Genomic DNA, 16,836 nt, shown 5'->3' on the forward strand with positions numbered 1-16,836 from the left:
TGTGTACCCATCCACAACTCAACAACATTCATTTATTCATTCATTTTGAGATATTTGAGAGCGTTAAAAGACTGTCAGAACCATCTCTTTGGTAGTCCGGTGAATGGAGAGATTGAAGAGGACACTTTAGTGTGTTCAGGAAAACGGCTGCTGAAACTTATTGTCTCAGATTAAAATTAAAGTAAATTCAAGTGGAAATGGTCACTTGAAGACTACAACAGGCATACTCTTTAGAGGCTTCAGCTTGGAGTAGCTGTTCTGTACCTGGCAGTTGTTGCAGCACAGTCCGTTGCTACACTTGGAGCCTTGGGTCAGGGTGCACCTGTTGCAGCAGGCCTCCCCCTCTCTGGCACACTCCTGAAAAACAGACAGAAACGGCTCTCAGTAGCCTTCTTTTGATTTGATGTCAACTGTTTCTGTCTTTTATGAAACTCATTATCTCATCAGACAGTATAATCCATTTAAACAGAGGTCTCTCTGGACAAATTCTATGATCAGGCAATAACTGTTATCACTGTGTATACAGCGCCTTGATTTCTCCAATGAAATTACTTCATTACTTTAAATTACCTCTTATTGGACAAAGTCTGACACAGCAGCCGGTTTTGTTGTCGGGTAATTAGCCCCTCACTTTGACCTTGTATGATTATCAAATTAACCCTTTAAAGTAGTACATTACGTCCCTATTGGCATCCATCCAGTCTCATCTACAGTGTTGTAACTTACCGCTGGGCTGCCACAGTCACACTCCTCTCCTGGCTCCACGAAGCCATTTCCACACACCGGAGGGTCCAACAGCTGAGGCAAAAAAAGGGAATTAACATTCAAACAACTAAGGAGACATATGTATATATACTGTCTGTAGATATTTATATATGTGTGAGTGTGACGTACCTTCAGAGGTTTGTTGAACAGACAGGCTCCTCCACCGCTGTTTAGAAAGTTATGGTACTCTTCCACATTGCAGTCGGAGAACCTCTTGGGCAGGTAGAAACTGTTTAACACAACCGCAGCATATTATGCCGTTACCGTGGATACAGTACAGACAGCACCCTCATTTAAAAACACAATCAAAAACACATTACAGGACAAAAGGTGAACTGGACAAAATATAGTTTTAAACATTTTTACCCACACAAATTGACTTTCCATACGTCAGACAATGCCACAGCAGGTTTTTCATATTTAATAAAGTTTGCATTTCTTACATACTATGAATATGTCACAGGTTTACCATACTCACAGTTCAGAGGAGATCCTTACTATAATGTGGAGATAGATATACAGTATAGCTATATAATATATACAGGATGTAGATGCATTTATGGATTTGTCCTGGAAATGAACTTGAATACTGTGGATGATTCACTTTTGAACAGTTATTGCATTATCATGCGATATTGTGTCACTAAAACGATCACATCAATATCAACACATTTTCCTGAGAACAAAGATTAAGCTCTACGTTGATGAAGGTATCATCAACTCTTAAATGCTCCACGAGATCGCTTCGATTCGCTTCCAGTAAAAATATAAAACACAGCTTGGTGATACGTTCACCTGGAGCCCAATCAACGTCTGAAATATCTGAAGCATAAATCTATTACAATCAAATGTCCTGTGTTCATTCTGATGCTCTTAACGACATCGACCCAAACCTGAGCGGTACTTAAATGTTATTATCTTCTGCTGTACCATCAGACTGGATGCTGATTATGCTGCTAGCACATGTTTAACTAGAGTGCCTCTGGTGTTGTGGCTCCTCAGGACTCCTCAGGAGACAATGCAATAACAGACAGGCTCAGTGAGAGCTGGAGAAAGCCAGGGGCTGCGAGAGGTTGATATGAGATGTGACTAAATGAAGCCACCCACAGTGACAATGGTTGTGTAAGGAGTCGGTAATGACGCTTGTATGATGGATGAAGTACACTACAATATTTCAGGTAGATTTCCTAAACTTATCAGGTTTAAAGTTGCCCCGGCTATCACGCGGGATTTGCATCTTTGATTTCTAATCTTATCAAAATCTTGTAGTGTTTATCCCCTTTTAAGCAGTAATAAGGCGTGAAACAGAGATGAAATGTGCTTGAATGATTCACTGGTCACCAGAAGAAGTACAGTCGTTACCATGTGGACTGATATTGTTATTCAGCCACGATAAAGACTTTTCATTTCACAGCACATAAGACCATGAGATCAAACAGTGGTGGTTACAAGCAAAGGTCCTGCATTCAAAATCTTACTTAACTAAAAGTACAAAAGTTTTAGCATCAAATATATATTTACCTACGGTAAAAGTACAGTCCATTTCATAATAATGTCTATCATAATACTGGACTATAATTATTGATGCATTAATGTGTGCATCACTTTAATGTTGCAGGTGGTAAATGTGGGAGTCATTTTTATTACTTAACCTATAATAATATTCAACAATTTATAAGTTGAATTATATATTTTGTATTAATAATCAAAATCTGTCAAATAACAAGTAACTAAAGCTGTCACATAAACGTAGTGGAGTAAAAAGTACAATATTTGCCTAAAATAAAATGTCGTGAGGTAGAAGTATTAAGTAGCATAAACAACAAACAAAAGTACCTCAAGTATTTTCATACAGTATGTGAGTAAATGTACTTAGATACATTCCACCACTGGCATCAAAAATCCAAAAGATTAAAACATAAATGCTGTATTATTTGCCTGTAGTGTGTAAATTAATCAAAATATAAATAAAATATGTACAGCACCTCATGTAGCCTCATTTCTTTCTCTCTTTCTTCATTCTATCAGTCTTTCATTCATTCACAGTCAGCCTACCACCACCTAGTGGTGGTTAGGAGGCATGACAGTGTCTGAACCACAATCATTCACTTGTTTCTGCATTGCTGCTGAATGTAGGGTGAGTCATGTCTTCGTCTGAATGTCCTTGTTACAGTATGATTTAGACTATTTGAATTAATTAGATTACAAAATATAACATTTTACAATGTGACACCCTTTATAATTCATATTTTGTCCTGGTTTGTTCATACCAAAATCAGTTCTTTCATGAGAAAGAAACAGAAAGAAAAAATCAGTAAAAAATAAAATGCAAAACATTTATATGAAACTATTCTAAATCCTAACTCGACCGTAATGCATTTTCAAACAATAAATTGTACATTTGTTTACCATCTGCCATATTCATCCTAGGTTTAGTTATGCCCATAATGATCTGCCACACACACACAACACAAAGGAATAAACACATATATATGAAGAGACCAATCGACCCACACATACACACACACACACACACACACACACACACACACACACACACACACACACACACAGAGTAGCTGAACCCTGTGAAAAGTGTGAAAGTAGTTAGTAGTAGTGGTCAGGTTAGGTTGATCATGCAGGTGCTGAGGGATAAAAAAGAAAAGTCCGTCAATGGACATGACTGAGGTTTGCTCATTGAATACAACCGTCTGAAATACCATTGACTTTATTTTAGAGAATACAGATCTGGGCCAGGTCCATTCACAGGTGACAGGCTGATAAGAGCGCAGAGTCACCTGTTCTCTGTCATGTGAGCACATGACATTAAAGTAGGTTTATTATGGAAACCCAATAGAGCAGAATCTGGACAGAGAGTGTTAGGGGAGTGTACTGTTGTTACAGGGAAATGAGGTAGACAAATATTTGCCTAAGATGAGAATGACATTGCAGACTGTATCAATCGGTTAGACATGGACAAAAAGAAGTGATGAAAAGTCCTGACTTCAAAGGGCAGGAGGGAGAAGTGGCCTATCAATTATAAGAACAATCAAATTAATGACATTTTCTTGGTTGATCAACCGGTGATATCGGCCAAAAACGGAAGGATACACATAAAGTGCATGTGAAATTGTACAAAAATGATTATGAAAAATACAGTCAGTGCATAATAAAGGGACATCAAACTGTATTTGTTCATATCATTTGAATAAAAAGTGAAGCTGGGGCCACAGCAGCTGTAGTGCTGTTGGATGAAATGGGAAAGGTTGTGATGACTGACAACCCCTCCGAGGCAGCCAGTTGTTTCAAAACAGCACAGGCAACGTTCTAGCCAAGCTTCTGCTCACCTGCTGTCCCATTCGGGATAGAGGGGGAACGCGAGAAGTATTTAAGAAGAGGGGTATACACACACACACACGTCGCAGACGCAACACACAGTCACATCCGTGTGCTCACAGTGGCACAATGCCAAGCTTGAACAGTATATAAGCTGCAGATGTACACAAACACATTTTAAGACAAACACTGTCATGAAACTGAAAACACGAAACATACACAGACTGATTTATCACCTCTTTTCTAATGTTAGCAAGCAGATTATATAACACATTACTGCTGAAAGACGCCCAATGAAGTTACATAAACAGGCCATATGGAAGATAAACATCGCCTGACACCTAGTGGTGAATTATGAAACTACAATAACACTCCAGTGTGTGGAAATATTCATATTTACACTGATCATAGTTTGATAAACGAAGCACATAACTTGTCTAACATAAACGTGTGTGTGTGTGTGTGTGTGTGTGTGTGTGTGTATGATGCACTACATTGTGTATCTTTGTATAGTTTGTTTAGTGCTGTTCTGTCACTGTGCAAATGTTTTAATTGTGAGTGACCTGGCAAGAAATTAGCTTTAGCTTCAATAACATTATACATCACATGATAACATTTATATGTTTAATATTGTACATGGTCCCTAACAAATAATACTAATAAAATAAACCTGTTGCAAGCACGTTTAGGATACTCCATTTATAAAGATATTATTATTTCAAGTAACTCTTAGGAGATACCCATCAATTTAAAATAGCAATTTATTTATTGAGCAAACAAATGTGCAATCATTTTTTACAGTTAAGTGTGATGTTAGCATTGAATCCAAAGTGTAGCATTGTATCCAGCTCTGATGTTATGATTAAAATGTATTTGTTTGTTGTCGATAAAACGCAAATTCATTCAAATGGACAGCGTTTTCGATCCCAGTTGGATTTTTTGTCATAAAATGTGTTGGGGAAATTGCAGTCTGTCTCTGTTGTGGCTTTAAGGTTATGACTTGATGAGGACGTGTAATGTAAAAGTAACTCACCCAACATCATCCATGATACAGCCCGACCAACGATCGTCACACTTGCACTCGCCTGGGAAAAAAAATGAAACACACTGACATGTTCCCATCGCATAAAGAGGAGGCTTACAAAGTGATCAGGAAGTAAGAAATAAAGCACTCATTAAGGTTTAACTGTGTACCATTGAGGATCCTCTTCTTGTCAGAGAAGATGCCAATGTTCTGTCCAAGAGACTGAGCAAGCGTTATGGCCATCTCATCTGTTTTCCCGTACTGATACAGAGACAGACAGATAGACAGACAGACAGACAGACAGACAGACAGACGGACAGAGAAACAGCAGTAGACAGAAAACAAACAGAATATCAGTTTGGAGAAAAAAAATGGTGTTACAAATGAGCTTACAAAGGCATCCCCATCAAAGAAAAAATAACTGGACTAATTAATTTAGTGGTATAACAGAAACTAAATGGCTATAAAACAGAAATAAATGCACAGAATTGACATCTAAATATGCCTAATTTAATAAGAGAAAAATGCTTTTTTGGAAATCTGTAGTCATTAATTTGTGGTTCAAGACTCACCTCATTGACTCCCCCTCCTTTCGTCAGGGAGCAAACTCCTCCCATATAGGAAGCTCCTCCCCAGCTGCTGTGAAATCGATTCCCTCTGATGAGAAAAGAAACGTGTGTGTTTAATAAAAAAGATGCTGGAGCGCCACGAACACAAGAAAATCCCTTTAAATATTCAGCCTTACGAGAAGAGGTGAACAGAGTCGCATTTCTCCTTGATGAAGTCTTTTCGATACTTCATGAACTCCCTCAGGGTCACCATGGGGTCATCGTCGATGTTGAACTTGTTGTCGGCCGACCACGTTTCCATGGCAACTAGCACAATCCGGGTGTTAAGCTGTTCCTTGAAAATCTGGGGAATCACAAGTAAATCTAAATCAGTTAAAGTTCAAAGACCAAAAAAAATACCAAATGACATGTCCTGATCGATTAAAACTGACAGGCATGCCTATATTCATCAACATCTCCAGCTGTCCGCTATAACAGTCAGTCAAACAGTCAGTCAGCGTGATCAATATCATCCTGTCACCAGACAGTGGCACGTTACAGGCGGCTGGATGAAGTCAACAAGGGTAAGAGTCTGAAGGACATAGAGGGAGCAAACTGGATGGCAAATAATAATGTTTGCTTTCATAAGACGGAAATCTATTGGAGTACCGGGCCAGACAAACACCGGAGAAGAGGACAAGAGCAAAGCCTCTTTGTTTAAGCTGAATGCCAATAGTCTCAAAACAAAGCTGACAGAGCAGAGAGGAAGTGGTCAGTGATATGTGCGTGCGCATACAACCTCACCATCTCGCCCTATCCACTCCACCTTTTGTGCACATTAAGAGCCGTCCTATCAGAATCAGAAATCAGAATCAGAAATACTTTATTGATCCCTGGGGGGGATATTACACACTAGCTGTTGTTTGTGCCTCTGTACAGTCACAGAGCTAAGCATTACATTTTCAGAAAAATAAATAACCGCTGATCTTTGGAAAACCCAGAAGGTCAGTTAACTACACTTATTACCGTTCTGAAGGTATTTCCAGAAACCATATCTGCTGCCACTGTGAATGTGGCCTCAGTGCCGTGGCAGCATGGCATACACTGGGGAAAAAGGCAACTATACTCATACGTGGAAATCAATGTGTACTTCCCAAATAGAGTCTGCTTCATATGATCCTCTACAAGGGCACGACAAAAAGCGCGACCTTTCTACAGCTTCACCAGCCTATCAGCTTACAGACGTGACCCTGTAGCAGGTCAGATTTCAGTAGCACAGCACACAGATGTGGCTACAAATAATGAAACACAGAAATATCTGCCTCAGTACTGTTGGGATACCGCTGCTGTTTCAGTCGTCTGAGACCTGAAAACTCATGACTGGCTGGTTAATGGCTGCTTGCAGCATATTATGGGCCAGGAGAGGTTTTAAATGTAGAGAGTGAGGTTGGTTAAAAGAGAAATCAGTGCAATATGCGCTCAGCTCCAATACCTGGGAGTGCTTGTGGCAAGCTTTCCAAGAAGAGGATCAATACAATTCTTACCATGTCAGCCATATTGACCACTGACTTAGCATAGTTATTCGTGTGCCCAACGGAAAGCCGATGCTTCTTATACTGAAGAGAGAGACAGAGAGAGAGACACAGAGGGATGGAAAGGAAACAAAAAGTGGGATTTACAAATTCATTTTAAGCCATTTAAAAGTATAAAAGGAGCCCGTGTTGCACATTTGGCTCGCTCCAAATATCACCTTTATTGTGTATAAAACAATTTCAGTCTTCAGCTGTCTGTTTTATGTACAATGAAGTTCATATTTGGAGTGCATCAAGAGTGCAAGCTCACATCCTGTACTAAGCTCTGAGCAATTTAAAGGATAAAAGTCTGGTGATATTCTATATAGTTTTTTACAATACATCCCATGAAAAGACCAAAAACAAAAATAATTAGATTTTACTATCAAGTATTGCCTATGTAGCCAACGCCTGATATAGCTTATTCCTCTGTATTGTGACATGTATTTAATGATTTGCATCATCAGTAGGAACGAATGGGCTTGTGGCCACGGACAGGATAAGTTAATTTGGAAAGTATTGAGAGAGTTTTGGTCTTTTCATGAGATCTGAAAAAACACTTAGTAATTCCAGCCTTGTACTTTAAATGTAGATGTCTAATATAAGTAATTGATCTCTTTGAGTGCCCTGTGCCAAATGGGACCCAGTCCATATTAGCTTACAAGACACTAGACAGCAACAACAACCAGGATGTACAGTTCCACACATTAAAAAAATAAATTCAATTTACATAACAAAAATGTGCTATTATGAGGGATACAGTGTTCTATGTCTTTTTCTATGAATCTCTCCAGCCAACTCATATTTTACAGTATACCGTCTATCATGATTGTACATCCATACCATATCTACGCAGTAAAAAGCTTACCATTAGATGGTCATTTATCACCATCAACTCAATGTATTTGGTCTCATCCTCTACACTTCGTGACGCATGTGGAGCCTGAGAAGAAACAACAAAGTTTGAAAATTTTACCATAAAAACAGACAAACAGACACCCTTATTTTTTCTAGTTTGAGACTTCAACATCAAGGACAATTTCAGAACAGCACACACAGTAAACACAAAGATCATCTCATGTCTCATGCGTCACCAAGAAAAGAAAAGAAACGACAAATCAATACGGATGAACTTTGCAAAGCTGAACCAGGTTTTTCTGTTTTCCAAATTCCAAATAAAGATGAGAAGCAGCTCTGAGGGCTGAGAGACAGACAGCTGCAGACATCTGACTGTGTCTGAGAAAAGACGAGGCTGGAAGCAGCCTCTACTCACAGGGTAAATATTTCATGAAAAAGAAGAAGAAGAAGAAAGATGGATGGAGAGCTGTTGTGTGGGAGGAAAGTGAGGAAACGGTGCTCTCTCTTCAGCTTTGTGAGTTCATATAAAACGTACAAGCAGGAAACAACATAATCAGGTTTGGACAAACATTAGCTCTCTATCTTGCACTCACACAACAAATATACTTATGTGGACATCATAAAGTGAAGCCAACATGAGTCCATCAGCATCCCTCGGCTAATGATTATGATTTTCCAACAAATATGCCTGCAGAGGAGTTGTACCTGTCTCTTTTTTCTCCTGTGAACAACTCCTGAGCCGGGAAATGGAGGGCTGGGAAAAGGCGGCTCTGGAAGATCACCTAGGAAACAAATTAATTGTAATCAATATTCATGTAAAGTACCAATCCAAAACAGTCAGACACACCTTTTACGAGTAACATGAATACATTTATTTCATTACCTTCTACAAATATTAATCAATACATTAAATTCCTTTAGTCATCATCTTACCATTGAGGAGATCAGTAAATCCCTCTTTCCCTGCAGATTTATAGATCATGTGAATGCGGACATCTCCCTGAAAGACACAAAAAGAGGAATTCTATCACAGAAGTGTCTGATATTCACATCAGAGTCAAACAACTGTGTTCAAGCTCACCTGAGGTAAAGTGTCTGAAAATCTAGTCTGTATTTATGACCTACACAAATATCTGCTCTTCTACGCTATATTTACATCTGTCAAAGGAGATGACAAAGAGCACCTGAGAGAATCATCAGACAAATACTTGGACAGAAACACGTAATATCATATGTGTTGCTTTGAAAATGAACGTTAAAGAGGGTTTGGACAGAATATTGGTTGACCTCTTCCACCTTACTATCTACCTACTTTGCTCCTTCTGTTCCTGAATGTCAATGTATATATACAATGTATGTTTCGCAATTTACGGTTCAGAGATCTATTTTAATATTTTGAATCTATTTTGAACAATTGGATATCTTTTATTTATTCTCTTGCTATTTTTGCTCACCTCATTATTCTATCTACTTTTAATTTCCTCTGTGTCTAATTTTATCATCCTCAATGCTCTGTGTCTGTTTCTGTGTATAGGGAATCATTTCAGGAAAAACGCCATTTGATCAAGAATATCGCCTGCGCAGGCGTGAATCACCTGGGAGACAACACTGAGGGCGGAAACACCGTCTCTATTTTGAGGCCATATCCTGTTTACGCTCCCCTCTACTGTACTTCGGTAAAAAGGCTCTGGTCTGATTTGGGTCCAAGTGTGTAAAGGAGGACCAGGCTGAAATGCCACCGCCTTCGAACTAAACACGATTGAACCGCTGGAAATATAAGGTATGGTGGTCTAAGTTTAATGTAGTTTCCGTGTTTGAGGAATTCGGGACGCAACAGGTTGCCGTAACGCTAACTAGCTAATTAGCTAATGTAGGTTAACGAGCTAACGTTATAAATGATGGTTATTCAGCCCATTCTTACCACACATTTCTTGTTATTTTTTTCATATTTTGGCAATATATTTTGCGAACAAAGTTGGTGATATGTGCAACTATTAATTAGATTATATATGGTATCCAGTTAAACCAACGGTCTAAAATAGCTAACCTAACGTTATTGAAAGTTAGCCAGCTAGCTTGTGGAACATCTCAGACAGTTGGCTGACGTTATTTGGCAAGCTGTTGAATGTAATAATTGCTCCGTAGATACCTGTTATTACTCGGTTATGGTGTAGAGTTGATCTTAAAATTGGATTTGAGTACAGTATCGGGTATCTGTATAATTATAAGGCCACGGTTGTAGTCATTCAGACAGCTTTATTGGGATGATACAGTCATTATTGACCTCTGCTGATGTACTTTAGTCACTTATTACCATGATGAAAACATTCCGGGACTACAATAAATAAATAAAACAAAACGGAATGAAATACGAAACTAAATAAATGTGAGTAAGGAATGAAATAAACAACGGATAAGACATATTAACGTTGCAACTGGGTAAATTAAAGGTGGGACAAGCATAAATAAAAGCCTATATAAAAAAAAAAAGTAGAGAGAGAAGGAAGAAAAAGTTTTTTATACGCTGAAGGCCTGAGATAGTTTTAGCTTATAGGAGTTTCTCAAGATTAAGTTTCCACTCAGTGATGGTCAGTCACGTTTGGATGCTGTCACATAAAGAAACCTCAAGCATCTTAATTCAATTGCTCATTGTTTAGCTGTACAGTCTATGTATTGCACTGCAGTATAGACATTCTTGCCCTGCAAGCTCAGCCCCCAAGTCATTCCCACTTTGTTTGCTAATGAAATGAGAGCATTGTTTCTCGGGGACAGCAGATATTGGGTCAACTACGCTGTGGTGAATAGAAATACTGGGGGGTTGCCCACAGCTAGGTCAGTCTGTGGCACAGTTAGCTTACATCAATAGTAACGGGGCCATTTGGAGAAACTTGTATAACCATGTTTCTGTCCTATGATCAGGAGTTCTGTTATTACTATAGTTATGTTATGACCCCATCACTTCTCCACTGCACTGACCAGCCACTTCTGCCTCTCTGACTTCCTCTCTTCATTTGTTCAAACAGGAACTCTCCTCGTGGCCTCCTGTCAGCACCCACCATGTCGTGCCGGGACATCCACGCCACCAACGCTTTTGCCTTCATCATTGCCTTTGTGTCTGTGGGAGGGATTGCTGTGGCAGCGTTAATTCCACAGTGGCGTGTAACGAAACTCATCACCTTCAATCGTAATGCCAAGAATATCAGCGTGTATGATGGGCTGTGGGCTAAATGTGTGAAACAGGATGGCTATTCAGGATGTTACTACTATGATTCAGAGGTATTACTTTGAGAAATCTCCTTTTCTCTGTTTTTGCTGTATTTCTTTTATTGTCCTAACCAAAATCATGTTTCCTCATGTTTCCAGTGGTACTCTAAAGTGGACCAGCTGGATCTGCGGCTCCTGCAGTTTTGTCTGCCTACAGGCCTGCTGTTCGGCTCTCTAGCCTTACTGCTTTGCATGGCAGGAATGTGTAAGACCTGCTGCTGCTCAGACAAGCCTGAACCGGACATTAAGACCATCAGATTCCTGGTCAACACTGCAGGCTGTCACTTGGTGGCTGGGATGTTCTTGTTCCTGGGCGGAGCTATCGCCATCGCACCCTCCCTGTGGTTCCTGTTCCGCACCAAGGAAATGAATATCAGATATGACAACATTTTCTCTGATGGCTTTGCTGTGTATGTATCTATAGGCTGCTCTGGAGGACTAATGCTAGCTTCCCTGCTGATGTTTATGTGGTACTGTATGTGTAAAAAGTTGCCTTCACCCTTCTGGTTGCCCCTGCCCTCCATGTCTACCTCTCTGTCCACTCAGCCTCTCACTGCCAACGGGTATCCTCCTTCGCCAGTTTATGGTCCTCAGCCCTTCCCACCACAGGCCTATCCTCCCACAGTGATTGACACCCAGCCGTATGTGCCTTCACAGGGCTACGCGCAAAGTGTGGTCGCCCCTGTACCACCACAGGTGTACATGTCTCAGATCTCTGCTCCAGATGGGTATGGTTCAGAGGTGGGAGGGACTCAGGCCTACAGCTACGCTCCATCACAGAGTTATGCACCCTCGCAGAGCTATGCTCCTTCTCAGGCTTACGCATCCGGCTACGCAGGCCACCGCTACTCGTCCCGCTCACGGATGTCTGCCATAGAGATCGACATTCCCGTGTTGACACAGGGACAATAAGAGAATAGAGGCTGATAACATCAGAACACTGAAGGTTTCTCCATGAACCTCCATGAAGTTCACCACTGATAGATAAAATGTTAATACTATGAGAGTTATTTACAGCCCTGAGAGTGACAGTTTCAGTCAGTCCAGGTCTGTAAATTGCTGATTATAGAAGATGGCACCCAGTCAAAACTACTATATGAAGGATGAGATTTTCTTTAAAATGAAGATCACTAAAGCATTGGTGCAAACAACACTGTATTCAGCTTAGTATTGTAGAAAGGGAAGAAAATAAAGTTATTTGCAGCCACAAATACTCAAGGACGCCTCAACCAACTAGCTTTTTTCACTACCAGCAGAGTAGGACCACTAAACAATAGCTCCTAACTTGCTTAAGTGGCCAATGGATCAACTTACAAGCTACAAGCAAATAGTTACTAGCATTTGTGGCTTAATATAACTTCCCACTCTTGACACTTTAGATTAAAGAAGACGTTGTGCTGGCTGCCAAAAAGCTAGTGACAGCTAGTCAGCAAAATTATATTTTTCTGTTACATTTGTTTTAATGTTGGACACATTGCATTCATACTCAAATAACTTGTCACTTCTGCTTATGTAAAGCTCACAGTATAGAGGTCGTCTGTGACCACTACTGAACATAACACTGACCGTCATCCACTTTAAATTCTGTAGTTCTGAATGGACAACTATTAACTAACTTGTTTGTATCTTTCGTGCCTGTTGTGTATCATGAATTGTTATTATATTGTTGTAATGTCACAGTGCCCTGTGAAGAGCAGCTGTTAACATTTTTAATGCACTAAATATGTGAATACTGTGCCAGTTTACATTGCCTTTGTTCACTTTGTTGAGTATTTTCTAACATATTTTTTAATCATTTATTGTAACATACTTTTCCTGAGTGTTTATGTCACAAAAGATAGCACTAAGAAATGTGTTAGCTGTGTTAAATTTACAAATGCAGATTTTGATTACTGTGTGGAATTACATTATTATACATAATTATGAACTTAAAAACACCAAGACATGGAATGAGAGTGCTGTCCACCTGTACTCAACATGTCTGCCAACTTAGCTGGAAGTGTAATGTCATAATGTTGTACAGTGGTGGTAATACTTGTGATTTAAGCCAAATTGAACTTAGAGTTTAAATCTTGCCTTTTGTATGTTTTACTTAATGAGCGCTGATCAACACTTCTTCAAGTCTGATGTGTTCATCATGTTATTCTACAATGTTGAGGTCATTGTTTTTCTACACTGTCATCTTTATTTGTTTTTATTAAAACATAAGTCACAATGTATCTGCGTTCCTGTTTATGTTCTGGGGTAATAATAAAACCAATTTACTAACTGCTTTAAAATATCTAATGTGTAATTGCAACAAAAATAGACACACAATCTAATTTATACTTAAAGAAATCATGTGAGTCCATCCTCACCCACCTAGCAAAACACAGAGATGAAACTGAGCAACATTTTAGGCAGACTGAATTACAAACTGGGAAATAGAGGCAGCTCATATCTGCTCCAGCGATGGTTTCAGCTGGTTACGTCTCCACATTTACAGTTTGACTGATAAATTGTTTGAGGAAATCAATGGCTTGTGAGGTTCTGGTTTCCCAGAAATGGATCATAAAATGTTACACTTCCTTCTGTAATCCCTTCATGACAACTTGATTCATTGAGGGATATTAAATTTGCTCATATGCCAGTCTGCACCACCATGGACTGTGCCTTTAGGTGACTCAGTAAAATATTCATGAAGGTTGTTTTATGTTGTACAGGTGTTCGTGTACTCCCTGTATATGCAGCATCCTGTTATACAGCATGCAGCTACAATATGTTTCCATAATGACACACAACAGTCAGCAGCTTCATTCTCACTTTATAATAAATTACATTCTTTGTATGATGGGAGTTACGTTTGTTCAGCTGTTAGCCTTGACTCGTGAGCCAAGTAGTCAAGCTGTTGACCTCGTTCAGAGTCTGTATTTGATATGTTCTCTAACAGTGGCACCTACAACCTCCCCGTCTCCAGGAGTTACACTAATCTAAACAATCATCATATTTTCACATTAACAAAGACTAAACTACCAAATGTAGTGCAAAAATCTAGAGATCTAAGTGGATAAATGCACAACTAATGATTCATTTCATTATCGATTCCTCTGTTGATCTTTTTTTTTGATTAATCCATTAATTGTTTATTCTATAAAATGCTAGAAAATGTCATAAATGGCCACCAGGATAATCTACTTAGTATAGATACTGCTTTCTAGGTAGCCTGGGGTGCATATGAATATTAAAAACAAACAATAACAACTGCGCTGAGATCCCAAGGTGGAGTCTTCAAAAAGTTTATTTTGTCCCACTAACAATCCAAAAACCAAATATATTCAATTTATAATGAGCCCCAAACATTATATTTGAGAATCTGGAACTAGAAAGGAGAACGGAGCTAGACTTGACTAATCATTTATGCGACAAAACAGTACTGCTTTGTCTTTGTTTGGCTTGGGAGCAACATTATTTTTAGCCATCATGGTTGAAATGTGCTGAACAGAACAACTAAGAGAACATAAACTCATCGACATTTGCCCTGAACTATGATATGCTCCGTTGGTAAATATTTAAGTCATCACATCGTAGGCTCTAGGGGGAAACCAGAGCCAATTAAGAACAGTGAGCACTCTATTAAAATGAATCTTTTAGCACTCCAGTGTTTTGTCTTATCTTTGATGTAGTCCTAGTGGACTGAGCATCTGAATTAATAGCCACCAGCCTAAATTGCAGCAGTCATAATTGGAGCCAACTCCTTCTTTGATGTGACACTTTCATGTTGACTGAGAGTTTAGTGGCTCATGATTGTTAAGACCATAATTAAAAGGAGTGTATGACATAGCTGCTTTGGTATTATTCGTTGCACATACACACAGCACAGTCCATCATTATGGGATTTAGGTTGCTCCTGAATTAACTGTTGTAATAAAGCATTTTCTTGACCAGCGTGTTCTTTGTTCCCCAAATCATCGCTCCCAGCCAATGAATACGCACACACAGCATATAGACTCTGCAGGGAGTGTGCAGCGATGGAGATTTAAGGTCTAAACACAGATGGCTTTCATATGTTGTGCTACAAAGAGGCGGGGGCGGAGCCTGGGTTGCCCAGGGAGATGGTACCTCAGACACAGACTGCAGGCTCATGAATATAAAGCAGGGAGGGGTCACATACGTTTCATTCTCGCTCTCTCTCTCTCTCTTTCTGCATGTGTAAATGAACCAGTCCAGGTTTAGTAACATGAGGTTGGCTTGAGGCCACAGGGAGACCCCCCTTTACTTAATCCCATCAGCTCCACCTCACACCGAGATTCATTTCCAGCTTGTGCTAGTTTTTAAGAAATCCTCCTCTTGGCACCTAATGCAAACACCCCCCACCCCTACAACCTGCCACTACCCCCATCCATACAACCCCTTCCTTCACCCTTAAACTCCCCACCCCCTCTTCCTCAGTTATCCTCCCAACCTCTCCTCATCTTGTAACTGCAGGTCAGATCGCCACTCAGGATCTGACAGCTGCAGCAGCAAAAACACGGACCAGTTATGAACATTACAAAATGTGAGGTTTGGGAATATTTTACACAAATGCTAACAGTCTAAAACCGAGAGATATTCAATTTAAATGATTTAAAACAGAGAAAATCCGCAAATCCTCACATCTGAGAAGCCGGAATCAGAGAATGTCATTTGTAGTGGTTTAGTTTTTATTTTACATATTTCCAGCTGTGAGAAGCTCCTCCATTTCGTTTGTGCATTGCATTGTGGGAGATTAGCGTCCATCTACAGCATAGTCAAAAATCGTATTTAGTATACAAACTGTCTGTTTGGAGTATACTTCATTTTGTCACTTTGCCAGTGTGAACACACTTGCTAAACATGCTAAAATCCTGATTAGAATGACGGATACATCTTGTTGCTTGATAAATTACTTATGTAATCAATCTCTTATCAAAATTGGTGATTCATTTTCTGTCAATCCACTCTGTCAACCACTTTGTCTGTTTTTTTGGCCTTCACAGTTGAAATGTGCTGCAACACTGAACTCATGGCCACTGCACCATCAACAAAACACAGCACTATTCCTCACTGTATCACTGAAAGCCAATAGAAAGAGGTGTCGGGATGCAGCCGCAGAGGCCCTGAGGTGCAGGTGGGGTTAGAAAGGTGTCCAGAAAAACAAGAGGGCTAAACATATGGTGTTTTCTGCATATGCAAGTCAGCATCACACATTCTCACTCCCAAGTTGTCTGCACACACACACTGACACTTACACACTCAAGATTCATCAGCCACGCAGCGCCCGGGTACATCACGTTCTTAGCTTGTGAACTTTAATTTTGGGGTTCTGTATTGCTCTCAACTGTAGTCTCGTTGTTCACAAGCCCATTTACATAACACGATAAGACACTTTGAAACCAGTTCAGCTGCAGAAGGTGACAAGAGCAGCTTGTTCAGGACGCACTTAGCTAATGTCCTGCATAACTTTTTCTGCCTT

At 39.7% G+C, this 16,836-nt stretch overlaps 2 protein-coding genes across 4 annotated transcripts in view; one reads left to right on the top strand and one right to left on the bottom strand.

Annotated features, from left to right (window-relative positions):
- Nucleotides 1-16,836, bottom strand: part of adam22 (ADAM metallopeptidase domain 22) — a 57,383-nt gene that overhangs the window by 9,934 nt on the left and 30,613 nt on the right. For all 3 annotated transcript variants that reach the window (XM_070912590.1, XM_070912588.1, XM_070912589.1), the window contains exons 7-17: nt 9,036-9,102; nt 8,808-8,884; nt 8,113-8,187; nt 7,218-7,289; nt 5,871-6,037; nt 5,698-5,782; nt 5,296-5,386; nt 5,135-5,186; nt 895-994; nt 727-798; nt 265-357 (exon numbers count right to left, since the gene is read on the bottom strand). In XM_070912590.1, coding sequence (XP_070768691.1) covers nt 265-357; nt 727-798; nt 895-994; nt 5,135-5,186; nt 5,296-5,386; nt 5,698-5,782; nt 5,871-6,037; nt 7,218-7,289; nt 8,113-8,187; nt 8,808-8,884; nt 9,036-9,102 — 951 coding nt within the window. The remainder of the gene's footprint in view (nt 1-264; nt 358-726; nt 799-894; nt 995-5,134; nt 5,187-5,295; nt 5,387-5,697; nt 5,783-5,870; nt 6,038-7,217; nt 7,290-8,112; nt 8,188-8,807; nt 8,885-9,035; nt 9,103-16,836) is intronic.
- cldn12 (claudin 12) lies at nt 9,768-13,601 on the top strand. Its single transcript, XM_070912591.1, has 3 exons — nt 9,768-9,882; nt 11,126-11,378; nt 11,466-13,601. Exons 2-3 carry the CDS (start codon nt 11,160-11,162, stop codon nt 12,276-12,278), a joined length of 1,032 nt encoding a protein of 343 aa, XP_070768692.1. The 5' UTR covers nt 9,768-9,882; nt 11,126-11,159; the 3' UTR covers nt 12,279-13,601.

The sequence above is a fragment of the Enoplosus armatus genome, chromosome 9 (genome assembly GCF_043641665.1).
Source record: "Enoplosus armatus isolate fEnoArm2 chromosome 9, fEnoArm2.hap1, whole genome shotgun sequence".
NCBI lineage: Eukaryota > Metazoa > Chordata > Actinopteri > Centrarchiformes > Enoplosidae > Enoplosus > Enoplosus armatus.

Coding starts and splice junctions, on each gene's coding strand:
- cldn12 (XM_070912591.1), top strand. CDS start 11,160: ATGTCGTGCCGGGACATCCACGCCACCAACGCTTTTGCCTTCATCATT. Junction 11,379..11,465: donor GTTACTACTATGATTCAGAG/GTATTACTTTGA, acceptor TCATGTTTCCAG/TGGTACTCTAAAGTGGACCA.